Source organism: Lepidochelys kempii, chromosome 9 (assembly GCF_965140285.1).
Source record: "Lepidochelys kempii isolate rLepKem1 chromosome 9, rLepKem1.hap1, whole genome shotgun sequence".
In the NCBI taxonomy this organism is placed as follows: Eukaryota; Metazoa; Chordata; order Testudines; family Cheloniidae; genus Lepidochelys; species Lepidochelys kempii.
This window is the reverse complement of record NC_136388.1, coordinates 49,959,556-49,986,589: the sequence shown is the minus strand read 5'-3', so window position 1 is coordinate 49,986,589 and position 27,034 is coordinate 49,959,556. Positions and strand designations below refer to the sequence as shown.

The window sequence follows — 27,034 nt, the reverse complement described above, 5'->3', positions numbered from 1 at the left end:
CAGCCCTGGGCCCCCGGCGCCTCCAGCGCTCACCGCGCCCAGAGCTGGGCGGGAAGGGGCTTTCCTGAAACCCGCCCCGCCCGTGGCTAGCCCCGAGGGGACTCCCCACGGCCCAGCCCGCGGGGCCCGGAGCTAGTCCCGCGCGGTGCCCCCGGGCTCCCCCTCTCCCCAGCTCCTGGGCGCGGAGCAGCTGCTACCCTGCGGAAGCTGGGCTCGGCCAGCGGGCGCTGCGCTCCCGGGCACCACGCGAGCCCAGCCCGACCCGCACATGGTGCCCGCCCAGGCGGCGGGGAGGGCGCTGGATCCCGGCGCCGGTCGGGGAGAGCCCCGCTGCGCCCCCGGCGGGCTCGCGGCTGCGGGAGGAGCCGGCGCGGCTGCCCTCTGCGCGGAGTCCCCGGGGAGGGCGGGGGGAGGCGGCACACGCGGGCTGGGCTCGGCTCGGCTCCGCCCGCTGCCCGGCTGCGGGGCGCTGTTGCAGGCTCCGGCGGGCGGGCGGGTGGCGCAGCGCGGTGCCCGGGTCTGTGCCGGCGGCGGGCAGGAGGGGCCGCGGGCTCCCCGCGAAGAGGCGGATGATGAACAAGCTCTACATCGGGAACCTGAGCCCCGCCGCCACCGCCGACGAGCTCCGGCAGCTCTTCGGGGACAGGAAGCTGCCCCTGGCCGGCCAGGTCCTGCTCAAGTCCGGCTACGCCTTCGTGGATTACCCGGACCAGAACTGGGCCATCCGGGCCATCGAGACCCTCTCGGGTAAGCGCCCGGGCGCACCGAGGCCAGGGGACCCGCGGCGCCCCGCTCCCCCGCGCCTCGCTGGGGAGCGCCCCCGAGCCCTGCCCGGACCCTCCCAGCCCTGCCCCGGAGCACCCCTCTCCCCGGGGAGCCCCGGCGCGCCCCTCTCCCGCTCGCCCCCCGGCTCCAGCGCCCCCTCCCCAGGGACCCTCCCCGCCCCTCCCGGGATCCCTCTCTGGCCCCCCTCCGCGACCCCCGGGGATCCGCCGCAGGAATCCACTCGGTGCCCCCCGCCCTGCTGGCCCCCAGCCCCTCGGGGGTCCTCTCCCTCGCCCCGCCCGCGGCACCCGGGTTCCCCCCTCGCCCCGGCCCTGCGGGACGAGCCGCTCCCGCCCCGCTCCCTCGCTTCCCTCCAGCCGGGCTATTTTTCCCTGATTTTTTTCTCCGATTTTATTGAGAGGAGCCGGGGCCCGGGGTCCACCGCCCGGCCGCCCCCTCGCCACCCTCCCGGCCTCGGGCACCTTTTTACGAGGTGCCCTGCCCCAACTCGCCGGGGGCGCGGAGCAAAGAGCGGCCGAGAGGCAGCTGGGGGGCCCCGAGCGAACTGCAGCCCAGCCAGGGAGTAGGAGCCACACGGCAGCGCCAGGCCAACGCAGCCCCAAACACAGGGGACCCTCTGGCAGCCCCGGCGGGCCCCTCCGGCCGAGCTGGCGCCCAGTGCCGGGTAGGGGAAAAGGAGAGGCAGGAGGAGAGCAGGAGAGGAGGCCCGTGGGGCTGGGCTGCCGGGAGATTGCCATGGTGTTCCGCGAGCAAGCGAGCGCAGCCCCGCGAAGTCCTGCTAGCTCTGGTTAGCGGAGTGGGCGGCAGGAGCCCTGGGAGTGGAAGCATGGCTGCCCCAGTCCTTCATTTTGAGGGCTACGGACTCCAGCCTCTCCATTTGGTGCTGCTTGGGAAAATGACTGTGCTGTTGTCCCGGGCGGGGACCCCGGGCGCCCTCCCGCCCCCGGGCAGCACCCCGTGTCCCCCCCGCACCCCCTCCCCAGCAGGCTGGCCCCCTGCTCCAGGGTTCTCCACGCAGTTCGGGCTGTAGGGCAGTCGCCGACTTTTGGGTAGATTTCCTGCCCTAGCTCCCACACCGTGCTTCGGACGATGCTGAGTCTCTGTTGTTGTTGTGTTTTAAAGGTAAAGTGGAGCTGCATGGCAAAGTCATGGAGGTCGATTACTCAGTCCCTAAAAAGCTAAGGTAAATCCCTGTCCGTGTGTTCTCTGTCTCCAGTCCGGGTGAGGGGTGGCGAGTCCCAGGACGGCTCTGGCTCTTTGGCAGCGGGGTTGTTTGCAAGGGTGCTGAAAGTAGTTGCGATAGTTGCATTTTTACTTTCATTATGGCTAGCTGCGTGCCCTAGTCATTGATTTACTTTTTGAAGTCTGATGGGCTTTCCTCTCTCCATGCGGGTTGGGATGGAAAGCATTTCTTCCCAGTGCAGTAACTTGTTTACCAAATGCAAAAAGTCCCCCCCCCCCACCCCCTTTAAAAGATCACAATGGTAACAAAGGCTTTGTGGAAGACTTCCTGTGGCAAGTAAGTAGTAAATATTTACTGTGTCAGCTGAAATTCCCTAGCTAAAATTACAATTCGTTAGTTTTTGCTTTTCTTTCTTCTAAAGTGCTTTCTGCTGAGGGTAACAAAATGTCCTTTGGATAAGTTAGTCAATATCTCGCAAGGCTTTGGAGCAACATCTTGATTTGTTTTGAGAGTTAAAGAAGTTAAAAACCCTTTTTGGCGTGGCAGCTGCTTATGAGCCAAAGTTCTGAAATGTTTGTAACCAAAACGCACTAGTGTGGGACGTGTGTAAACAGAACTTTCTGGGGATGGCATAGAATCTGATGCATGTCATTTAGATGCTGCAGAAGTGGTCTGTTTGTGCGTGGGCAGATGGGGTCTCTTCTGTTACTGACTTACTATTTGCATTTTCCTTGAATTAGTTTTTATTCTTATTGCGCCGCATGACACTTCTTTGCTTGGTCACTGTTGTTCCCCCAGGACGCAGCATATTCAAAAAAATCTTTGTGGTCATTTCGGTTATGAGTGTGAAGCCCTTGATCCAGATAAATCCGATGTACTGTCTAATTTGTTATAATGCCAGGTAAACAACTTGTAGTATTTTACTAGGGCAGCTGTTTAACACAAACTTTTATAAATGTACAAGTCTGCTGCAGTCTCTTTCTAAATTTCTCACATAGTGGCGGGCATTTTTTTTTTTTTTACCTTGAGAAATATAATTGCAAGCACGGACACAAATCTGCAGTGGTATAGAAAGGCAGTAGTGATTTTTCTGAGAGGCCTGCCTTCTTCCTTTAGCTGTTGCAGGGATGGTACAGTTGAACTGTTATAAGGGGAAAAGGTGTTTTAGAGAGTTTGTTATATACAGTGTTGCTTCTCGTGTTGATATTCAACATGCAAAACCTTTTGAGCAGTGGAGGATTTGCAATATTATCTGGTGTATTTTATTTTTAAAAGTTCCACAAGACGTGAACTTCACAATGCTTAGAGAGCGTGGGGCAGGGCATCTTTTAATGTGCAGCTTGTTGGTTCTGTTCCTGCTCTGAGTCCCCTCCCCCAGCAGTGGGTAAAGGGAAAGCTTTAAAGCAAATTTCACATTGAAAATGGTTTGGTTGCCTAACGGAGAAAACAGTAGGCTGCAAAATGCAGCTTGCATTAAATGCCAGCTTTGTAAAGAGGTCTTAGCAAAAGAAAAATAATTCAGGCTTTTGTTTCTGCAAGCTGAAGTTTCTCCTTCCTTGTTCTCTTTTAGAATAATAAACATGAAATATATTTGTGTTGTTGATTTGAAGTGTCTTTGAAATCTTTTAACCAGGTGTGTAAAATGTGTAATTTAAAAAAAAAGTTTAGAATTTATTCTATAGCTCAGCAGTCAGTGTTCTTTGAACATGTACTCCTGTGAAATGTCTGAAGTGGAACTCAGTGGAACCGCAGGCTCACTATACAAATTGTATGCAAAGGCTCTTCTTGAATGTGTTAATTTGCTGATGCTGCTTCTTTAGCTTCATGCTGGGTATTTTTTTCATGCTGGGTGTGATTGATTGTCAAGTATTATTTTTAAAACACAGTACATGGAAAATTAACTTAGGCAGCTTGGTGAAGTTTGGTGAGAAATGGCTAATGTCTGGCACGGGGTATGATATTGTTGGTTGTTGCTAATGCACATATGTGAAAGATGTGACAGTGTTCTGGTTTCCTATGCAATGAGCATACAGAGTTTTACCTTGAAATATAAGAGAGTTATTCTTTTTTATTTCCAAGTAGTTAAATCTTTGCAGTAACTTTTTCTTAGTGTTCTTGCACTCTTAGGACTTCTTTAAGAATGATCGAGCTAGAACCCAGTTAGTTAGAAGGGCAGTTCTCTGGGGACGTATTAGCTTCCAGGTCTGTTACATAAAGCAAAAAGATGTGAACGGTGAATTCCTCTTTACCTGCAGTAAAAGCTTGGGGATCTCTGGGGGAAAAAAATTGAGCCATCGAGAGTATCTAATATTTCTTGTGCCTTTTTCTGCTATCTGTACAGCTGTCCCTGAGGGTTCTATTTCAGTTTGGTTACTTGGTTTCCTCAGATTGCTGAGCTCCAATGTTTGGATTTGATCATGTCATTTTTTGATCTCTGAAAAAGCTGTGGCTTTGTTTTAGACATACAGTTAATATAAAGGTGTCTTTGGCCTAATATTAGTTAGCTTGGACATTTAATCCTGTTTTTTTTGTAACATGGTTTTATCATGGAATAAAGGCTTACACAGGCTTACATTTAGTTTTTCTTTGTAGAAAACCCACAAGCTGTTCTAATGATTGTAAGAATTAGAATTTGTGCAGTGAGGCAAAACTTCCATTGAAGTCAATGGCACCAATATTTGGGGACCCTTAACCTGCATGCACAGGACACTGGCCAACACCCCTTGCTCTGGCAAAATTGCCAATGACTTTGTAGGGAGTTTTGTCTGAGTTAGCTGTGTAGGATCTGAAAACTTTCCATGTTACACACAAGCTGTTACTGTCCTACAGTTCTGATGCTGTGTGAATGTAAAACTATGGAATAGAACTGCAGAGAACTTCCCCTAAATGCTAGCTTTGTCCCAGGTTAATTATATATATTATTTTTAAATCTTTTGATCCAAGTTTGTTTTGTGTTTCATGGTTTTGTTTGGTACTTTTTGTGTTGTGATATGTTTGGACTGAAAGTGTAGCATTGTAGTGTTTGTATTTAATGAAGAGGGAAAACCTCTGTTATGCCTGTTATTGAAATGTATCTGAAATCTCTCTTGATGTGTAAATGGTAAGTTCTGTTCTCGCTGCTGAATTTAGTTAAAATTTCCTTGAACCTTTTCAGGAATTAGATTTCAAAAACACAAACAAAAATAACTCCCATTCTCATCTGTATGTCTTTATGTAGCTAAGAAATAGTGTAAAATAGTCAGAAGTAGCACTGCAAACTCCACTTTCTATACACCTCCTCATGGTAATGTAGAAGGGCTGGAGGTAGTGAAAAATAGCATGAAGTAGTGAATTTGTCTTTCATGAGTTAAAAATCCGTAATTGTGTTCTCTCTAATGCAAGTGATTTTTGTCTCCTATAAGAATGTTAAAGAAAACAGTATCCCAATTGTTTTTTGTTTGTATGTACTACATTGTGTATAGACAAACTAATTTTTAAAAAAACCGCTTTTTGTCCTGTAAACTTCAAATTCTCTGGTAACAGAGAATGCTTCATTTGCTTAAAATCATATCATTTCAAGAATTTGCTGAATGAGAAGCTTAGTGTTTTTTTTTTTTTTTTAAAAAGTCCTGTAATTATGCTTTTTATGCAAACATGCAATACATTGAAAACTTTGATTCTTAACTGCAGATTCTGAATACATAGTTAATAATAATAAACATTAGAAAACTGTGAATTGTGAAATCCGGACAAAACAAAAATCTGTTCATGTTAACTTTCATGTAATGTGTATTTGGCAGAAATAAAACAGATTAGTTTTAATAACTCAAATGAATGTTTGCAATGTTTTAGATTTCCAATTCCTTTATTTGAAAAATCATCTTTTGTGTTTTCAATGCTATTTTTAAAAATCAAAATGTATAACATTAATATAATCTAGAACAATGCACTGGGTGAGCTAATTAGAGAAGTCTTCAAATCTAATTTAGTAGAACATTTAAAGAATATTTTACTATTCTACTTAATAGCAAAACTTCAGTAGTATATTATTTTTCTGATTTACTTTAACAAATACAAATGTCTAATATATGCAGACCTAGATGTTTGCAATTGAATCAAAGCAATGCAATTTTTTTTTTTAAAGACCCTGTTTCTAATAATCTGGAAACCTGCTGCACTTTTATGAAACTTTTCTTCATTTAAAATCCTTCTTTGCCTATGGCATGTCCTGATCCTCCTTTAGTGTTTTCTGTGAATATGGAGCAGTTGTTCAAGAGATAGAGGCAAGGAACATCTGCCAGAATTACACTTGTGGATCTAATCTTAGAATGACTAGGGGAACAGTGATCTTTCTCAGTTTTCAAAAGGAAATCCTAGATCTTAGCTACTTTTAAAATATCAGATTAGAAAATTCAAGGCTGAAAGCTAGTGTGTCTCTGTAGTGCTGGAATCCCCCATTAAACAGTTTCCTTTTCCTCTTAAAAAGAGGAGCAGCATTAATAGGGTGTACAGATGAATTCTGAAATGGAAAACTGTGCAAATGGTTTAAATATATCTAGGTATTTGCTTTAGTTGTTGAAATAATTTATCAAAACAGAGGTTTTTGCAAAGAAAAATGTCCATTTTAGGGGTAGATTTTATTTTTGAAACCAAACTATTTGATGTTTAAGTGTGAATCACCATTCCAGTCTGAAACTGAATGTTCACAACTGTCCCAAGTGGTTAGAGACTCTGGTCTGAGCTTTGTATGTAATTTTCAAGATTCATTTTGGTGGTGGTAGTTTGAAATAAAGCAATATATATTTTTTACCAAAAAGAAAAAAAAGAACAACAACAGAGAGGGGCAGAGTGTTGGGATGGCAGTGGTTGCTAAATGTTTTAGTACACCGGACCCTCGCTAGAACGCGGGGTTCAGGATCCATTCACAGTATCACGGGCCACGTTACCATGGATCTCAATTTAAATATTTAAATTTGGGATCCATCGCCACGACTGCACTATATGCGAATCTGCGCTCTAGCAATGCACGCTCTAGTGAGGGTCCGTTGTACTTCCATATCAAGGGGCAGATTCACATGGCACAAAGTGTGGACTGCCAGAGGGCTAATATCATGACCATCCAGTGGTTGTTTTGTTTGTCCCTGACATGCGTAATTGTGACAGAAATTATTTACATGTAAAATGATCCTGTTTAGTGCTTTAGCTAAGGAACCTCACCCTTGATCAAGAGAAGTCTGACACTTTTACATCTTTAGTTTCTCCCGCTTGCCGCCTCCTTGCACGTATACACACACAAGTAATTCTATGTGGGATGCAATGAAAGAAACATGACTTTGCTGATCCGGGAATGTTTGACTTTTTCCAAAGCCTATTCATGCCACATTTTTCAAATATTACTAAAAGATTTAAATGTCAGCTGCCCTTTTGGATTTCTAGAAAGGGGCAAGATGGTTCTGAGTCATTTAGTGTTTAAAAAATGTACCCGTGAATTTTACAAAATGGAATCAAAGGATTCACATAGATGCTGAGAGGATCTTCTGGCTGCTGTGTGAACTGAGTCTCAAACCAATGTGCGGTCTGTCTCCAGAGCATAGCTAACTGTGTATGGAGTATCATTTATATCTTCTTAAACAGCCATGATTTAGTCACAGGTAGACCTGAGTTAACTGGTTTATTGAACAATGATGACATTGAATGCATTTTAAAAATAATACTTACCTCCCCTATAGCAGTGTAGGGAATTGTAATTAGTTGGCATTTGAACTGTGTTTTGAATATGTGAATTGCTACATGTGCCGAGTATTCTTAGCTTAGCAAAACAGAATGACACTTAGCGGAACCCAGCACTGAAAATATTCATTGCCCCCCCAAGCTCACTGTCATTAAAACACTTTTTAAAAAGCTCTTTTACTTTATAATTCCACTGGTTGCTTTTGCAAACTTATAATTTGCATTTGGTGGCATGTATGTGTTCTATTTTGGGCAGCCAAATTGCAATGTTCTTTCAGCATTATTTTTAAGGTTTTCTTTTTCCTCTTCTGATCGTGAACTTCATTCTGGTTTTCCACATATTGTACCAGTGAGAGGGAATAGTTGCAATTTTTGTGTACAATGCTGTGGGAGAGAACTGCAGAGCCTATTACATGGGATTCCCAATTGGAGGAAAAAAGCTTGAGTGTTTGCTCCATTATCTTGCTTCAGACCTGCCTGATGAAATGGCATTTACTACAAGCCAGAATAGTCCATTTTAAACTAGTGAAATGTACTTTTTCAAGAGATTTTCTTCATTTCAGATTGTGCTTTACGTGATGCTTATCTGTGTCATATTCAAATATGCTGGGTTTTGTTTCTTGATGACAAGATGTTCTCTTTTTTTATAAGCATTCCACATGCTGCTGAAGAAGGCTAAATGTCTAGAATGGAATTAAGTTACAAGCCTCCATGTCACTGTGTATAGGCAGCTATTCTCCTTCTACTCTGTGTGTGTGTGTGTGTGTGTGTGTGTGTGTGTGTGTAACTTCTCTGAGTGTCAGGTACACATGTTTATGGAGAGGAGATTAGACCTCTGTGTAAACCATACCAATCTTTATATTTATCAGCTTGCTGGAAAACCCATGAACACCTATTTGCACAGACAGAATATTGTAAATACACCACCTGAATCTGTAGTTTAGAGTTCTCTCGCTGCTTGTTTAAAGCAAAAAGTAAACTCTTGAAGAATCTCTCAAAAATAAATCTTTACAAATATTGTAGCTCATCTGTTGAGGATATGTGTTCCTCCTGTCTTCCTATCACTAGCATGTGGAAGGTTATGTCTTGATAGGGCTCTGATTTGTGCGAATGGCTGTATTATCCTGTCATGATCAGGAAAGGTGTCTACTGGGAATAGGAGTAGAGTATTACAATTCCTAAAGCGTAACACATGGTTTTTTCCAAATGCCTTACTTGGGGGTGTCTGGGGCTGAAGGTTCTGTGAAGTGTGACGGGGGAGATTTCAGCAAAGTAAATTGTCTGTGGTGGCAACAGAGAGACAAGGTGGGTGAGAACATGTATTTTATTGGACCAGCTTCTGTTGGGGAAAGAGACCAGCTTACCCAGAGCTCTTCTTCAGGTCAGTGAAAGATACTGGTAGTGGTGACATGTTTTCACATGTCACTTCTCCATTAGCCTGTTTTTTTCCCCCATTTTCCTCTTTGTGTTGCTGTTGAGGTGTGAGAATTGGAAGTAAAATTGAGAGAACAAGCCATTGTACTCCCATCCATCTCCTCATCCCTTTGCCTTCAGATAGCATAAGAAGAAGATCACTTATTTTTATAAAGTCAGTAGTGAATAGTTTGTTCGAGAAGCTGTGGTTAACGCCAATCCTAAATTAAGAAGAGCAGCTGGATGAAGTTCATTAAGTCACTTAAGCACAGGGTTGCTAGAAATTTCATACATACAGCACATTGATCTAATCTGGATGCAAAATACAGATTAGAGAGCTACAAGGAAACGTCCACCCAGGTCACCTTAGTTCCTGTCTCCGATATCTAGTTTAAATGATCCCAAACCACCTGTCAGTGTACAAAGTGACCTGCTTTGGTTGGTCGCATGCAGTGATGCTGTGGTACTATCTCTCTGAAATGGCAAGCTTTTCCATCGGTGGGGGGGAGGAGGGGTAAAGCACCTATATTTAGTAATGGTTAAAAACTAACATTACAGAGAACCTTTGCCCAAGCCAGCAAAAGCTGGCATCTGTAATTTGGAGGAACTTGATTCCTTCCTTGAAGGAATCTCTCTGGTATGTTATAGCTATGTGCACTGATGCAATTCATTTGATATAGATTGATCTCTATTTCATATACCTCCGCAGCTGTACAATAGTGATAACAATATTATTTTCTCTCTCTCTCTTCCCCCTCCCCAGTCTGTCCTGTTTGTTCAGCCTGAGAGCTGTTTAGGGAGGGACTCTCTTATTTTGTATGTGTACAGCACCAAGCATAGTGCTTGGCACTACTGTCAGACAATCGGAATACCTAGTCCCAGTGGCTGTAAGCCTGATGTTTGGGGGGAGTATTGCTGGAGAGGGATACAGCCAGCGACATCCTTTTGGGGAGACGTGCCGCTTGCTGCAGTGAAGTCTGCAGACATGCAAGGTTTGCTCAGATGAGAAATGCCCAAGTACGACGCAAATGTTTTCATTCCACATTGAGGGAACTGTTGCATGCAGCTGGCATACCCGTTTCCCCATCCAAATTCTCAGGGGCCAGCGAGGCAATGACAGCAGCAGTTTAATGCTGAAGTGGATGGCCAGGATTGAGGACACGGCTGGTCTCCCACAGAGATGCTTGTCACTGCTGTCCGATTCTCTAGGTCCGGGTTATGGTGTGTGGAGACGGTGGCAGGGTGACCAGCAGGTAGCTAGCAGGCTGCTAGAGGAACCTCTGCTATGGTTTTTACAAGGTGGCACGCAGCTGGGCTCTCTGCTGCCGGCTGCGCCTGGAGAGCGGGTTGCAGAGGCTGCTCACTGCTCTGGTCAGAGGAGAAGTGTTACGGGAATCCTTGCTTGATGAGCTCCTGCTCTGATTAGAGTGGAAGCTGTTTAGCCTGGAATGACTTGTGCCCTTGCAATGCCTCTTCTCCAGATCCACAGCACACTTGGCACCTGTCTTCCTCTCCTCCTTCCTTCGCCTCTGCTGCCTCGGGATGCCTGCTCTGGCTCCAGCAAATTAACCCCCACTCACAGTGTCAGGATCCCATTCTCCTGCTGCCTCCTCGCTCCCACACTGGCCCCTGGGGGCCTCTCCTGTGCCTTCTACGGCCAGGCTGCTCACACGCCTTCCAGCCTCTCTGTCTGCACAAGCCTTTCGCTCCTGTCTGTCTTTTTCCCCCTCCCTCCCCCAGCCTCAAATCTCTCTGCCTCCATCCCAGTATTCTGCCCTTAACCTGGGCAAGGTCAGCTCCCACCCTACAGATTTAGCTGGTTCTTCCTGCCTCTCCCTGGCTTTCTTATTGGCCTCCGAGGCCTGGCTTCAGCCACTCATTGCCCTGCTTGCTCTTTAGACCTGGCTTTACCAGCTGCTGCTCTGAGTTCCCTCTTCCTGGCCTCATCTTTCTGCTCTTTCCCCCTTCTCCCAGGACTGCCATGGCAGGGATAGTCTGTGTGCTCAGCCCCTGTGAGCACCAGCCCTCTCCTCCTTCCTCCGGTCGCCACTGGGAACTCCTCCCTAACTGCCCTGCTCCCACTGCCCTCCAGTCCTGGCATGGCTGCTTCCTGTACCCCCACTCGAGCGTGCTGGAGAAAACATAGGGTCCTCGCTCACGTCCTCTTCTGTCAGCTTGTTCCCCTTTTTTAGAACAACCACCCCCCTTGAGCCAGCTCTGTCACCCCCAGCAAGTCCTGCATGCCCAGCCCCAACGCTTTCTGCTCTCCCTGCCCCTCTGCTTTGTTCATAACCTCTGTGGAGAGACGTGACTGGATCTGGTGTGAGCTACTTCCTGCCACCCTTCTCCACCCTCTCCTCCTTCATTCTGCTTCCTGACACTGAGGTTTCTCTCTGACCCCCGGACCCTATCTCCTCCACCTGCAGGCTCTTCTTGCTCCCCCGTTCACTGCTTCCCCCTTCTCTTCCAACTACCTTCTTTCCACATTCCTGGATGTGCACGAGTGCCTTAAACACTGACGCTTGTTTCCACCTCCCTCTCCAAACATCATCCCATTTCCCTCCTCCCCTCTTGTCCCCAAATGGGCCATCTACAGCCCCAGCCTTGACCTTCTCCCCTCTCATTTCCTTTTGGGCCCCTCTGCCCTGTTACCCTTCCCAAATGACTTGCCAGTGGGTGAGTCAGATTCTGGCCACATGCCCTGCTTGGGGGAGCCATCATGCTAGCTCTGTGCCACCTGGGGTTTCCCCCTATACAGGAGCAGTTCCCAGCTGGCCAGAAGCGCAGGGTTCCTGTCCCCTGTGTGCTGGCAGAGCCACTCTAACGGGCTATAGTGGAGCAGAGACTGGGGCCCCTTGTGCCTGCAGCTCCCTCCAATCTCCGTGGCACCAGGTGAGCCCCCTGCATTCAGAATCCCCCTTAGAACTCACTCCTCTGACGCCAGTAATTGCCTACCACGGTAAGGCACTGCCATGCCCCTCGTCGTCTGAGACTGGCTCCTTTGAGGGATAGAGCCCTCGCCTGCCGGCCTTCCTGGGCATGGTGTCTCCACGTGGTTTTTCCTGGTTCTCTTTCGCTGGCCCCCAGATGGGTGTGTGGGGGTGAGGGAGGACAGGGAGTGGAGGAAGCGCGTTTCCCCCCAAGATATTGGTGCCAGAGCTCAGCAAGCAGAGAGGCCACCCCAGACTGTGGGCACCGCTGTAGCTCAGCCACCTGAAAGGGTCAGGGAGGGTTGAGGTGGCTTTGCACCCGTTAGCACAGCTGGCAGTGAGGGAGATCATGCAGTGCATGATGCCATAAAACACTGCCCACTAGGAATTCCAGGGGAAACACGGCCTCCTGTATCACTGCCTACTCAGGGCTATGCCTTAATGGCACAAGCCGGCTCCTAGATTGCAAGCTCCCTGGGGCAGGAACTAAATCTTGTTTGTGAGCCTGTGTCTATAGTCTCCAGAGCAGTGACCCTTTATTGTGTAACATGAGGAATCCTGCAAGGTACTTGTCAATTAATATCCATTCGTCAGCCCTTAATTATGGAATCCTGAATTCCCAGCTGTACATTCTATGAGTGTAATTTTATGAATGGACTTATCTTGAGAATGAAATAGTGCCATGTGGCCTTTGTGCCATTGTAAGCTACTGAATGAATGTGTGTTGGGGGGGGGGGGCGGGGGGGCAGGGAGGAGCTGGCATTGTTATGCAAACAGCGGAGTTCAAAAATTCTGTTTCCTCAAAGGCTTGACATTAGCAAGGCCTGTGAAAGTCAGGCAAAGAACAAACTCAGCCGGATGGTTTGATGTGGATATGATCAAGAAAATACATATTACCAAATTAACCTCTCGCCCCACCCTCCAAAAAAAGAAAGAAAAGAGAAAACAGTTTGAGAAGGGAAATTGGCATCCTGAATCCTAAGTGAATGACAAGGACGTCCGGGTTACTCCAGAGCTATTCTTACACTGAAATACTTGACACAAAATTTTGGCAGGAATCTCACGTGAGCAGAGAATATTGAATTCCTGATGACACTAGAAGATACATTCCCTGTTTTCCAAGTGGAATGTACAAAGAGGGACTCTAACCACGTGCTTTCTGAAAGTGCAGACTTCTCTGTGTATTGACATGTAGCAGATTACTGAAGGAGACCTGCTTCTGTCTCTGGACTCTTCAGTGTCCGTGGGACTGACCACTACAGTGCTTTTACATCCAAGCAGCTCAAAGTACAGCACATAATTGGTGTTGCAGCGTGTAGTGTTTTCTGATACCACTGAAAATCTTAGATCTGGTGTAAGATACAGGGAAGATGCCTAAGTGAAAACAGCGTATATATTTTAGTATATATTCACCATTAATGAACTATTAAAGAGTAAATCAGAAACACCATTATTCCCAAGTACAGCAATCTCAAAATTTTGTAACAATGGGAATTGTCACAAGTCAGTTACAAAGTCCAAATCAGTTTTTATATATCTATATGCGCACACACGTGGTGCTTTAAAAGCACCAGTTTCACAAAGCTGAAAACAATTATGATCCAAATCAGCTGGGAGGAAGAATTTAATCAGAAAAATGTGTATGATAAGTGGGAATTGTTTAAGAACACTTATTCGATGCTCCAAAAGCCACAAGCAAGGAAGAAGGTCATATTGGTTTAAAAATGACCTGGTTTAGACGGGAAGTGAAGGCAGCTGTACAGAACTGTGTGTGTATATGTGTGCACATATACAAATGGAAGAAAGGGGAAGTTGACAGTAATAAGTATAAATCAGAAGCTAGGAATTGTAGAAATTTGACAAGGGAACCAAAGGGAGACCAGGAGAAAGCCATGGCCAACAGTGTTAAGAACAATAAGGAGGTTTTAAAGTATATTCAGAACAAAAAGAATCCTGACAATGGTACTGGTCTGTTACTAGATGGAAATGATAGAATTATCAATAATAATGCAGAAAAGGCAGAAGTGTTCAATAAATATTTCTGCTCTGTATCTGGAGAAAAAACAGATGATGGAATCTCATCATATGATAGTGATAACACTTTCTATTCCACTAGTCTCTTTGGAGGATGTTAAACATCAGCTACTAAAATTAAACATTTTTAAATAAGCAGGTCCAAAAACACTTGCATCCAAGAGTTTTAAAAGAGCTGTCTGAGGAGCTTGCTGGATCATTAATGTTGATTTTCAATAAGTCTTGGAACTTCGAGAAGACTGGAAGAAAGCTTATGTTGTGTCAATATTTTAAAAGGGTTAATATGATCACCCATGGAATTATAGGCGTATTAGTTTGGCATTAATCCCGGGCAAGATAAAGGATATGATTAATAAAGAATTAAAGGAGGATAATATAACTGTCAGTGTGAGTTTATGGCAATAGATCCAGTCAAACTAACTTGATATCTTTTTTGATGAAATTACAAGTTTGTTGATAAAGGTAATCGTGTTGATGAATAGACTTCTGTAATGTGTTTGACTAGTATTGCAATACATTTTGATTAAAAAAACTAGAAAGATATCAAATTCGCATGGCCCACATTAAATGGATTAAAAGCAGGCTGATGACTCTCAAAAATGTAACTGTAAACTGGGAATTGCATTGAACAGGTGTGTTTCCAGTGGGGGCCTGCAAGGATCAGTTCTTGGTCCTATGCTCTTTTTGCATTTTTATTAAAAACCGGTAAGAAAACATAAAATCGTCACTGATAAAGTTTGCAGACAACACACCAGTTGGGGGAGTAGTAAATAATGAAGAGGGCAGGTCACTGGTACAGAGCAATCTGAATTGCTTGGCAAACTGGGCACAGGCAAACAAAGTGCATTTTAATAGGGCTAAATGTAAATGTATACATCTAGGAACAAAGCATGTAGGCCATACTTACAGGATGGGGGACTCTATCCTGGGAAGCAGTGACTCTGAAAAAGATTTGGGGTTGTGGTAGATATTCAGCTGAACATGAGCTCCCAGTGCGATGCTGTGGCCAAAAGGGCTAATGCGATCCTGGGATGCATAAACAGGGGAATCTCAAGTAGGAGTAGAGAGGTTATTTTATCTCTGTATTTGGCACTGGTGCTACGACTGCAGGAATCCTATGTCCAGTTCTGGTGTCCACAATTCAAGAAGGATTTTGATAAATTGGAGAGGGTCAGAGAAGAGCCACAAGCACGATTAAAGGATTAGAAGATATCGTATAGTGGTAGACTCAAGGAGCTTAGTCTATTTAGTTTAACAAAGAGAATGTTAAGGGTTGACTTGATCACAGTCAACAAGTACCTATCTGTGGAACAAATATTTACTAATGGGCTCTTCAGTCTAGCAGAGAAAGGTCTAACACAATCCAGTGGCTGGAAGTTGAAGCGAGACAAATTCAGACTGGAAATAAGATGCAAATTTTTAAGAGTGCGAGTAATTAACCATTGGAACAATTTACCAAAGGTTGTGGTGGATTCTCCATCACTGACAACTTTGAAATGAAAATTGGCTGGCTGTTTTTTCTAAAAGCTCTGCTCTAGGAATGATTCTGGGGAAGTTCTCTGGCCTGTGTTACACAGGAGATCAGACTTAGATCACAGTGGTCCCTTCTGGCCTTGGAGTCAAGGGGAGTTTGAGTGGGAGTTTGAAAGGGGAGTTTGTCTTGTGGTGTTTGTTTTTTACTGTGGGTGGTGGTGTTTTGGTGTGGTTTGTGTTTCCCAGCTTAACAGGATTTAGGTGGGAATGCAATGACAGATACAGAGGTAGCAGTGGGAGTGACCCATGTAGCGGAAGACACAATGAAGATGACTGGATGTGGAAGCTGTGGTATGTACATGATCCTGGAGGGGGCACCTGGTAAGAGTTTTGTCTGTATGAAGTGCCGTCTGATAGAGCTGATGGAGGAAAAGATCTGAGGTTTGGAGATGCAGGTGGAAAATCTGGTAGAGTTTAGGAAGGGGTTTGAGCAGATTATGGAGCAAAGACATGAGGTATCTGAAGAGAAAAGCTCAGACTTGCAGATGGAAGCAGGACTGGGGAATTCTGAGGGGAGACTGGGTGAGGAAAGTGGTCAGTGGAAGCATGTGACTAAAAGAACCAGGCAGAGGAAAAGACGGGCTAGTGAAGGAGAAATAGAGCTTAAGAATAGGTATGCAGAGTTGGAAAATAAAGAAGGGGCTCAGCAGGTAGTCACTGAAGGTGGAAAGGCAAGGAAGAAGAGAAGAGTGGCTAGTCCTATAGGAAAAGGGGAAGAGTTAATGGAGATTACACCAAATATGAGCCCCAGGAGGATACAGGATGGGTTAAAGAGGATTACAAGGGAGAATAGGAATGGAAAGAACTTGCAGCCAGAGGGAACAGGGGATAGACTGGAGAATAGCACCATCACTAGGAAAAGGCAGGTCTATGTGATTGGGGACTCTTTACTGAGAAGAATAGATAGGCCTGTAACCAGAGCTGATCCAGAGAATAGAAGGGTGTGCTGTCTTCCAGGTGCTAAGATACGGGATGTAGACCTGAGGTTGAAAAGGATTCTAAAGGGAGCAGGAAAGAATCCCCTAATTATCCTTCAAGTGGGAACAAATGATACGGCTAGATTCTCGCTGGAAAGTATTAAGGGAGACTATGCCAGGCTGGGGAAGACGCTTAAGGAAATTGAGGCTCAGGTGATCTTTAGTGGGATTCTGCCTGTTCCTAGAGAAGGGCAACAAAGGTGTGACAAGATTATGACTATCAACAGATGGCTCAGGCAGTGGTGCTATAAGGAGGGCTTTGGGATGTATGGCCACTGGGAGGCATTCATGGACAGAGGACAGTTCTCTCGGGATGGACTTCATCTGAGTAGGGAAGGAAATAGACTTCTAGGATGGAGGCTGGCACAACTGATTAAGAGAGCTTTAAACTAGGAATTTGCGGGAGATGGTTGGGAGATGTCCAGGTAATCTCCACGCCAGAATTTAGCATTGAGAGGAAAGAAAATGAAGTAAGAGTGTATACAGCCGTGGGTAGGAGGAAGGGCAGTGTAGATACAAGTCTAATAGGTTATACTGGTAGTAAAATAACCGTGCCTAATAGGGTACAGAATGTGAGCGAGGCCAAACAGCAAAAATTAAGATGTTTGTACACTAATGCAAGGAGCCTCGGTAACAAAATGGAGGAACTAGAGTTACTGGTGCAGGAAGTGAAACCAGATATTATAGGGATACAGAACCATGGTGGAGTAGTCGTCATGACTGGACTACAGGTATTGAAGGGTATGTGCTGTTTAGGAAAGACCGAAATAAAGGTAAAGGTGGTGGAGTAGCATCGTATATCAATGATGAGATAGAATGTAAAGAAATCAGAAGCGATGAAATGGATATGACTGAGTCCGTCTGGGCAAAAATTACATTGCGGGAGAAAACTATTTAGAGCCTCCCCGGGATCGTGCTTGGGGTGTGCTATAGACCGCCGGGATCTAATTTGGATATGGATAGAGCCCTTTTTAATGTTTTTAATAAAGTAAATACTAATGGAAACTGTGTGATCATGGGAGACTTTAACTTCCTAGATATAGACTGGAGGACGAGTGCTAGTAATAATAATACTATTTTTATTTTCCTAGATGCGATAGCTGATGGATTCTTTCATCAAGTAGTTGCTGAACCAACTAGCGGGGATGCCATTTTAGATTTGGTTTTGATGAGTAGTGAGGACCTCATAGAAGAAATGGTTGTAGGGGATAATCTTGGCTCAAGTGATCATGAGCTAATTCAGTTCAAACTGAACGGAAGGATTAACAAAAATAAATCTGCAGCTAGGGTTTTTGATTTCAAAAGGGCTGACTTTCAAAAATTAAGGAAATTAGTTAGGGAAGTGGATTGGACTGAAGAATTTATGGATCTAAAGGTAGAGGAGGCCTGGGATTATTTTAAATCAAAGCTGCAGAAGCTATCGGAAGCCTGCATCCCAAGTAAGGCGAAAAAATTCATAGGCAGGAGTTGTAGACCAAGCTGGATGAGCAAGCATCTCAGAGAGGCGATTAAGAAAAAGCAGAAAGCATATAGGGAGTGGAAGAAGGGAGGGATCAGCAAGGAAAGCTACCTTATTGAGGTCAGAACATGTAGGGATAAAGTGAGACAGGCTAAAAGTCAAGTAGAGTTGGACCTTGCAAAGGGAATTAAAACCAATAGTAAAAGGTTCTATAGTCATATAAATAAGAAGAAAACAAAGAAAGAAGTGGGACCGCTGAACGCTGAGGATGGAGTGGAGGTCAAGGATAATCTAGGCATGGCCCAATATCTAAACAAATACTTTGCCTCAGTCTTTAATAAGACTAAAGAGGATCTTAGGGATAATGGTAGCATGACAAATGGGAATGAGGATATGGAGGTAGATATTACCACATCTGAGGTAGAAAGCGAAACTCAAACAGCTTAATGGGACTAAATCAGGGGGCCCAGATAATCTTCATCCAAGAATATTAAAGAAATTGGCACAAGAAATTGCAAGCCCATTATCAAGAGTTTTTAATGAATCTGTAAACTCAGAGGTTGTACCATATGATTGGAGAATTGCTAACATAGTTCCTATTTTTAAGAAAGGGAAAAAAAGTGATCCGGGTAATTATAGGCCTGTTAGTTTGACATCTGTAGTATGCAAGGTCTTGGAAAAAATTTTGAAGGAGAAGGTAGTTAAGGACATTGAAGTCAGTGGTAAATGGGACAAAATACAACATGGTTTTACAAAAGGTAGATCGTGCCAAACCAACCTGATCTCCTTCTTTGAGAAAGTAACAGATTTTTTTAGACCAAGGAAACGCAGTGGATCTAATTTACCTAGATTTTAGTAAGGCATTTGATACCGTGCCATATGGGGAATTATTAGTTAAATTGGATAAGATGGGGATCAACAGGAAAATTGAAAGGTGGATAAGGAATTGGTTAACGGGGAGACTACAACGGGTCCTACTGAAAGGTGAACTGTCGGGCTGGAGGGAGGTTACCAGTGGAGTTCCTCAAGGTTCGGTTTTGGGACCAATCTTATTTAATCTTTTTATTATTGACTTTTTATTATAGGCACAAAAACTGGGAGCGTGCTAATAAAGTTTGCAGATGATACAAAGCTGGGCGGTATTGCCAATTTAGAGAAGGACAGGGATACCCTACAGGAGAATCTGGATGACCTTGTAAACTGGAGTAATAGTAATAGGATGAAATTTAATAGTGAGAAATGTAAGGTTATGCATTTAGGGATTAATAACAAGAATTTTAGTTGTAAGCTAGGGACGCATCAATTAAAAGTAATGGAGGAGGAGAAGGACCTTGGAGTATTGGTTGATCATAGGAGGACTATGAGCCGCCAATGTGATATGGCCGTGAAAAAAGCTAATGCGGTCTTGGGATGCATTAGGCGAGGTATTTCCAGTAGAGATAAGGAGGTTTAGGTACCGTTATACAAGGCACTGGTGAGACCTCACCTGGAATACTGTGTGCAGTTCTGGTCTCCCATGTTTAAGAAGGATGAATTCAAACTGGAACAGGTACAGAGAAGGGCTACTAGGATGATCTGAGGAATGGAAAACTTGTCTTATGAAAGGAGACTCAAGGAGCTTGGCTTGTTTAGCCTAACTAAAAGAAGGTTGAGGGGAGATATGATTGCTCTCTATAAATATATCAGAGGAATAAATACCAGAGAGGGAGAAGAATTATTTAAGCTCAGTACCAACGTGGACACAAGAACAAATGGATATAAACTGGCCACTAGGATATTTAGACTAGAAATTAGACAAAGGTTTTTAACCATCAGAGGAGTGAAGTTTTGGAATAGCCTTCCAAGGGAAGCAGTGGGGGCAAAAGATCTATCTGGCTTTAAGATTAAACTCGATAAGTTTATGGAGGAGATGGCATGATGGGATAACATGATTTTGGTAATTAAATATTCATGGTAAATAGGCCCAATGGCCTGTGGTGGGCTATTAGATGGGGTGATATCCGAGTTACCCAGGAAAGAATTTTCTGTAGTATCTGGCTGATGAATCTTGCCCATATGCTCAGGGTTTAGCTGATCACCATATTTGGGGTCTGGAAGGAATTTTCCTCCAGGGCAGATTGGAAGAGGCCCTGGAGGTTTTTCACCTTCCTCTGTAGCATGGGGCATGGGTCACTTGCCGGAGGATTCTCTGCTGCTTGAAGTCTTTAAACTACGATTTGAGGACTTCAATAGCACAGAAATAGGTGAGGGTTTTTTTTGTAGGAGTGGTGGGTGAAATTCTGTGGCCTGCGTTGTACAGGAAGTCAGACTAGATGATCATAATGGTCCCTTCTGACCTAAATATCTATGAATCTATTTCTTACATCAGGGCTGTAGCTGAAGAGTGCTGTGCAATGTACTCCTTCCTTTCTGGATTATGGAGCCGTAGGAATAAGACTAGTAGAATTGACAGACGCTTTCTGTGAGGCACATAACCACCGTTCTTACTGTGATGTTTCTTTGTTAAATTTATCTGATAGAAAAACAGCTTTTCTGATAAATGTGTATTGGGGTCTCTCTGGGTCCAATCTGCCCTTCCTGGCTGCTCTTCAAATTCCTTGATTGCAAACTGCAGTGGGCGTCTAGAGTGTGAAGGGAATCAGTACCGAGCACATGTGTGTATGTGCTTTATATTTATCCGTAGCTCAGTTTGACACTTCCACTGCTATATTTCAGCCTAATTTTTACAGTCAAATTAATACCTCTAAATAAAGGTTTATGAAAGAAATGTTACAAAATTCTTACTGATAGTTACACTTGAATGAAAAGAAGGTGTAGCAGGAGAGATGCCATGATAGCATCTAGTCCTAATTTTAATAAATTCTGTATGTAAATAGCCTTATTTTCATACTGTTTTAAAAATCCATACAAATCTTTAAAAAAACCAACCTCACATGTTAGATGAAATCAATAAGATGGTCGGTGAGTACAGACGTTTAGGTGACTCTGTTGTTTGTACCTATTTGCGGTCCCTGGATGTTCTGATAGCATTTGTGGTTTTTCCACAGAGAAGTGGCTTGTTTCTGTTCCAGAGTACATCGAACTGCCTTTGCACTGGCCAGCTTGTGGTTATTTCATTTGCTTTTATTGTCTACAGATCTAGCCAGTTATCATATGCCAGGTGCATGGAGATTATCTCTTGCTTGTTTTATATTTTTGTTTGCCCAATAACCAAAGATCGTTCCCTTCCCTCTAATGAAGATTAAGACTTTTCACATACAATTCCTCTACCTGCTGCCAGAGTTGTTTTGCCATCCAGTTCTGCTCTGTTGTGGAAAATGTATATATCTATCTTTTTTTTTTTTTTTAATCACAGATTTTCCATGAAAGGTGCCACCTACTGTCCTGTACTGGTGGCCAGATTCCTTTTACGGTCAAATACAAGGTGAAAGGGTCCATTGGGTTCAGCATTCTACCACTGAAAAAGAAGACCAAGCCTTGACTTTGCAGCAATTCTGAGAGAGAGAGAGTGTGTGTCTGCGCACAGTTTTAAGATGACAGAAAATTTATCTGATCTCACCTAAATTAGCCCTGGGAGCGCAGCAGTAAGAGAATGCGGCTTTCCTTGCTTCAACTATTTCAGCTCCATTGTTGATTTGATTGCTCAAAACGTTAGGCCTTTACTTCAAAGGTGTACTTCTACCAGCAAACCCTCCCAGCGTAGATGATGATCTACTAGCAATAAATGCTTTGTCTGGTGTGAGTTATTCCAATTCCCTGAGCATATCAGCTCTACCAGCACAGGAGTGTGTTGCTGGCATAGTTGTGTCTACACTGGGGCTTATGCCGGCACAGCCAGGTCAGCAAACAGTCACACTCCTAACCAACATAAGCAAAATGATGCCAGCAAGTCTTTGATGTGTAGACTGGGCCTGAGATAGTCTGGCACAGCCTCTCTCTCCCCCCTGAAGCAGAAATGTCCTGTTGATGGCACAGAAAAGTGAGGGAGCAGCAGGGATTGAGCAAGGGAGGCTAATGGAGAGAAGAGGCCAGGAGGGTCGCTGAGCAGGTCTGGGGAAGGAAAATGCCCCAGAGTGCAGTTTAACACAAATCACCCTAGGACCTTTCAATCCCAAGTAATAACCTTGAGCTGTCAGTACATGACATGCACTAGGTTGCAACAGGGCAAGATATTGCATTGCAGAATAAGTAAGGGCAAGTGTCATCCCCTAGGCCTGCCCCACACCCTGTTCCAGGGGACGGAAGTAAAAGCACTGAGTGGGTATGTCTGCCCTGCAATTAGACACCTGTGGCTGGCCCATGTCAGCTGACTCGGGCTCGGGCTAAGGGGCTGCTTAATTGCAGTGTGGAAGTTCAGGCTCAGGCCAGAGCCCCTGCTCTGGGACCCTCCCACCTTGCAGGGTAGCATTGCCAGTGTAAGCAGAGCCTCAGGGGAGTTGTAGATTCACTGGTCTGAGCTTAACCTCTCCTCTGCCCGGCCTCTGTGTCAGCAGGACCTCGCCCAAGAGCAGGGCTGCCAGATGCAGGGAGAGCAAACGGGGGCTCCTGCCTATGCCCCTGAGTGCCTGGATACAGCATCTGATCTGCTGTGGGTACTCCTGGGGCTGCGGTCAGCTGTGGACCCTGCATACACAAGGGCCACAGGCTCACACTGCCCGCAAGAGCCCCACCCTGCTCAGATCCTCTCTGGAGCCCCCACGGGGTAGGGCTGAGGATTAACCCCTGCCAAGGGCCTGTCAGCGAGGCAGCACTCCTCCTGTGCTTCCATTAGGGAAGAGTCTGCATCTCCGCTTCCCCAATGGGGCCACTGGCATTGGCTTTAGTCTGTTCCTGATAGAACCCCAGAGCTTCGGCCTGGTCCTGTAGCTTCGCATGTCCCCCATGGGGCCCTGAGCGGGGATCACCTAACTCGAAGCTACCATGCCGGCCTCATGTTCGTAAACTGCCGTGTTTGGCTGCTTGGAATAAGATCAGCTGCCATGTGCTTCTCTGCACTGTCCTCTGCTGGACAGACCTGCCACCTGCCTCTTGGCATAGGCCCTCAGCCTCCATGAGCTGCCAGTGATCTCCTTTGCTCTCTGTTCCATGGTGTCACCTGTTTGGATTAGCAGGTGACTGTGCAATGTGTTATTTGTAGTCCAAGTGATCTCCCTGGGCACTGCCTAGGAAATATGTTGCTGTCATTCTGTGAATGGGGATGGGAGTCTGGGCGGTGCTCTGAGTAGGGGTGGGTTTACAGGTCGTGTATCTGGACCATCCTCTGAATGGCTGCAGGTGTACAGTGTCATGGTTTCAGCAGATATGTGGTTTGATCTAATTAACAACAAAGAACCGAACCACACAAAGACCAAATCAGAAAAGAATTCAGAGAAGCTATGAAATCTTTCCATGCTGAAGCCAGCATGGTGGAACTCTAATACAGAGGCCACAGACTGAGCCTAGAACAGTAAAAAGAGGCTGATACATACTTGACGGGAGGTAAACCTAATTTCCTAGAATGTTGTTAGGAAATTTGCATTAGTTGGCTCAAAGTTTCATAATAGGCTGGGAGCTGAAAAAGCCAATAATCTGTTAAAAGTGTATCAGGAGCTAAAGGCAGATCCAGAAAAATGGCAGGGGCCCTACCTGATTAGCGGACAGGAAACTCCAAGGCACTGTAGCGGGTCAGTCACTCCGCCCCGACTCAGAAGGGGTTAAAAGGTGCGTAGAAAGGGGGAAAGCAATTTGCCCTTTCACAATTGCCAATTGCCCTTTCACAGAGATCCAATATAGGGTGTATAGATGGAGGGTCCAAGAAATTCAGGTGACTCCACAGTAGCTGTGCACTTCAGGGGCTCCTGGGGGCTATTTCAGAAACTCACAACTGGCAGTCTGCAGGACATGGAGCCAAAGATGCTCTGTGAGATCACCCTGGGGCTGGGGCAGCAGGGGAGAACCACAATATCCTGTGATTCTGGAATGGAGGCAGGGTGCGATGGGGCAGAAGCAAAGAGGGATAAGGGAAGGCAGCAAAATAAAAAGAGGTTGGAAATAAAAGTAAGGAAAAAACTTGGGGATGGAAGGAGAGAAAGCGAATGGAAAGAATAAATGGAAAAATGTTGAACCCCACAATTTTTGTTCCTACACTGTTTGTATTCCTACACTGAGGTTGGCTAACTATTGCAGTGCTAATTGCAACGTATCTTTAAGTATTTTTCCGTAAACTGTAGCCTCCTGCTGTATGCCTGTAGTTACTGGTTTTATTTTGCTACAAAACAGGTCAGATGTAATGCGACTGTTGGTTTATCATTATGGTTATTCTTTGATTTTGCGTTTGGCTTTCTCTGAATACTAAAATTAGACAGCTGATGCACTCCTAGCTGGGGGCTCTATGTAACGTTCGCCGTTAGCATGGCTTGGAGAAAGACTGGGAGGAGAGGGAAAGAGGAGAAGAAGAGACAAGGAATATAAGTTCCTTTTCTGCTCCATAATCCTCACTGTCGCACTCTGAAACTCACAGGAATTCTACATTTTGAGGAGCTGGCCTCAGACTTTGCCCTTAACTTTTAACCCCGCCAGCATTCGGCTGATCGCCAGGAGCACGTATTGCCTGCGTCCAGCTGCTGACGGGGTCCCCAGCAAGAGAGACATCTGGCCCACAATGGACATCTTATGTCCAACACTTAAAGGCAAATGATCCCTCTGAGGGTTTCTGCAGAGCCCGTTGTATCACTGCAGGGCCTTCATGCTGCACAGAGAGATGAGATCTGCATAGCCAGGGCCCTGGACGTTAGACAGTCATAGTTTGAGGGCCAGGAAGGGGCATTATGATAGACTTGCTTGACCCCTGCACACCGAGTTTGTCCAAGCAAAGGTTAAGGCGGGTAACTCTGTCAACAGCCTTAAGGGACCCAGGAGCCCAAACCCCATTTTCAGAAGTGATGTAGGGATTTAGGCTCTTAAGTATGCAGATGGGTGCCTTGGAGGATTGACAAAAGCACCGAAGCAGGTTAGGTGCCTAACTCCCACTGGGAACAGAGCGGGGTGGATCTCCCCATTGGGAGTTGGGCACCTGACCTGCTTCGGTGCTGTTGTCAATCCTATGCGATGTCTTTGTAACTCTGGCCTGTTAAAGCCCGAGTCCAGTTGCCTTTCAGTGGGACATGGGCTGCTCAGGGCTGTCTCCCTTCTGAAAATGGCACTTAAGCTACAGGCTGGTCTGCACTGGAAATATACATCTGCGTGGTAGACAGCACGGGGCGATGGAAGAGTCTTTCCATCAACTTAGCTACTGCCTCTTGGGGAGATGGATGGGCTGACTACAGCAACAGGAGAATGCCTATCGCTGGCGTAGGTGTCTTTGCTGAAGTTGCAGCATCTGAAGTGTGGACATAGCCAACATCTACAGTGCACACCTCTTGCAGCAGCATGTTTAAAGTCTGTCCCTACATGCCACCGTGAAAAGCAGGCTGAGTCCACACTGTGGTGTGTAGCTACACATGTCAGTGCAAGGCTCTGACAGGGGAGAGCTGGGCCTTTCCCTGCTGTCTGGCCTCTGCCAGAGCTTTCTGTACTGCTGAAGCCTTTCCCTGTGACGTTCCGTTGCCAAGAATAGCACTGCTTGGGCCCTGTAGGGTGCACCTGGGTACCTACCCACAGGGTTCAGGCCTCACTGTCCACACTGCTGTCTGTACCAGTACAAGAAGGCGTGATGTGTATGTGCTCTGCACACCAGGTAGACGTACACTGAAGCATTTTTGAACATTTTACCCAAGTTCACTTACTTGCTCTCAGGACCTACATGGGGGAGTGACTTCTGTTAGCAGAGAGCTCCGCACTCTAGCAGAGAAAGATCCCATGGCTGGAAGCTGAAGCTAGACACATTCAGACCAGAAATACGGTGCAAATTTTTAACACTGAGGGGAATTAACCATTGGAACAACTGACCGAGGGATGTGGTGGATTCTCTGTCACACCAGGTCTTGATGTAAAGACTTCGGGTCTTTCTAGAAGAACTGCGCTGGTTCACTCACAAGTCCTGGGCGTGATACAGAAGTTCCTGGGTGAGGTTTTCTGGCCTGGGCTATGCAGGAGGTGTCAGGCAAGATGATCCAATGGTCCCTTCTGGCCTGGGGAATCCATGGCTTCACGGAACAAGCATGGAAGGTTGCAGGCATTGTGTAGATTTCGAGGAAGGACTTTTAAAGGCTGGGATGAAACCCAGCATATTTTAGTGGAGGAAAGTGGAACCATGTCTAGCTGAAATGCAGTGTTTGTCGACGAGCAGCCTGTTGTTCTTGGCTAGCCTGTGGCACATGCCTGCAAACAACATCATGGGGATTTGGGGGAGTGGAAATCATAACATGCATCCCAATGCTCCTTCCCAGACAGGTTCTGGTTTCAGTGGCCTAGCGCCATCCTTCAGACACCAACGAACCGCTGGGATCGGGGGGTGAGGGGACTTGCATTCTGCTGGGTTTACTTAGTCTCTTCCTAGGAACTGATCCTTCTGGAGCTGGCTTGTTCTTTCAGTCACGGTAGCCCTCCGCAAGCACCCTGGGCCAGGGTGTGATCCAACCTGCCTGTGGAGTGACACTGCAGCACTAGCTGTGTTCCCCCTGCTGCGTGCACCCCTCGGCCCTGACGGCTGGCACTGGGTACCAACGGCTTTTGGACTTGCCGCCTCTGCTCAGAGCAGAGCAAGAGCCCTTTGTGCTTGGGGGTGGGCAGGATGGGCACCGGTATTTGTGATTTGTGTTACTGGAGCGCCAACAAGTCCTAGTCACAGATCAGGACCATGGACAAAGGCAGAACAAAGACATGGTCCCTGCCCCAGAGATCTTCCAGTCTAAGCCCCCTGCCAGCATCATGCCTCTGTGTGGAGTGCTGCCCCCTGCACTGGGGGGCACACTGGGCTGGGGGACGTGCTGTGCTCTGGGAAGGGTGCACACGACGCTCCCGTCAGCACAGCTCTGTTCACAGGGACTCAGTCTCCACTGTGGGTTCCCCCCCAGGTTAGGGCTCCCCGTGT

The 27,034-nt window shown here is 46.0% G+C and overlaps 1 protein-coding gene across 2 annotated transcripts in view; it reads left to right on the top strand.

The window, feature by feature from the left end:
• Window positions 1-473: 473 nt before the first annotated feature.
• Window positions 474-27,034, top strand: part of IGF2BP2 (insulin like growth factor 2 mRNA binding protein 2) — a 102,788-nt gene continuing 76,227 nt past the window's right edge. For both annotated transcript variants that reach the window (XM_073360302.2, XM_073360303.2), the window contains exons 1-2: window positions 474-747; window positions 1,909-1,969. In XM_073360302.2, coding sequence (XP_073216403.1) covers window positions 570-747; window positions 1,909-1,969 — 239 coding nt within the window. In that variant the 5' untranslated portion in view covers window positions 474-569. The remainder of the gene's footprint in view (window positions 748-1,908; window positions 1,970-27,034) is intronic.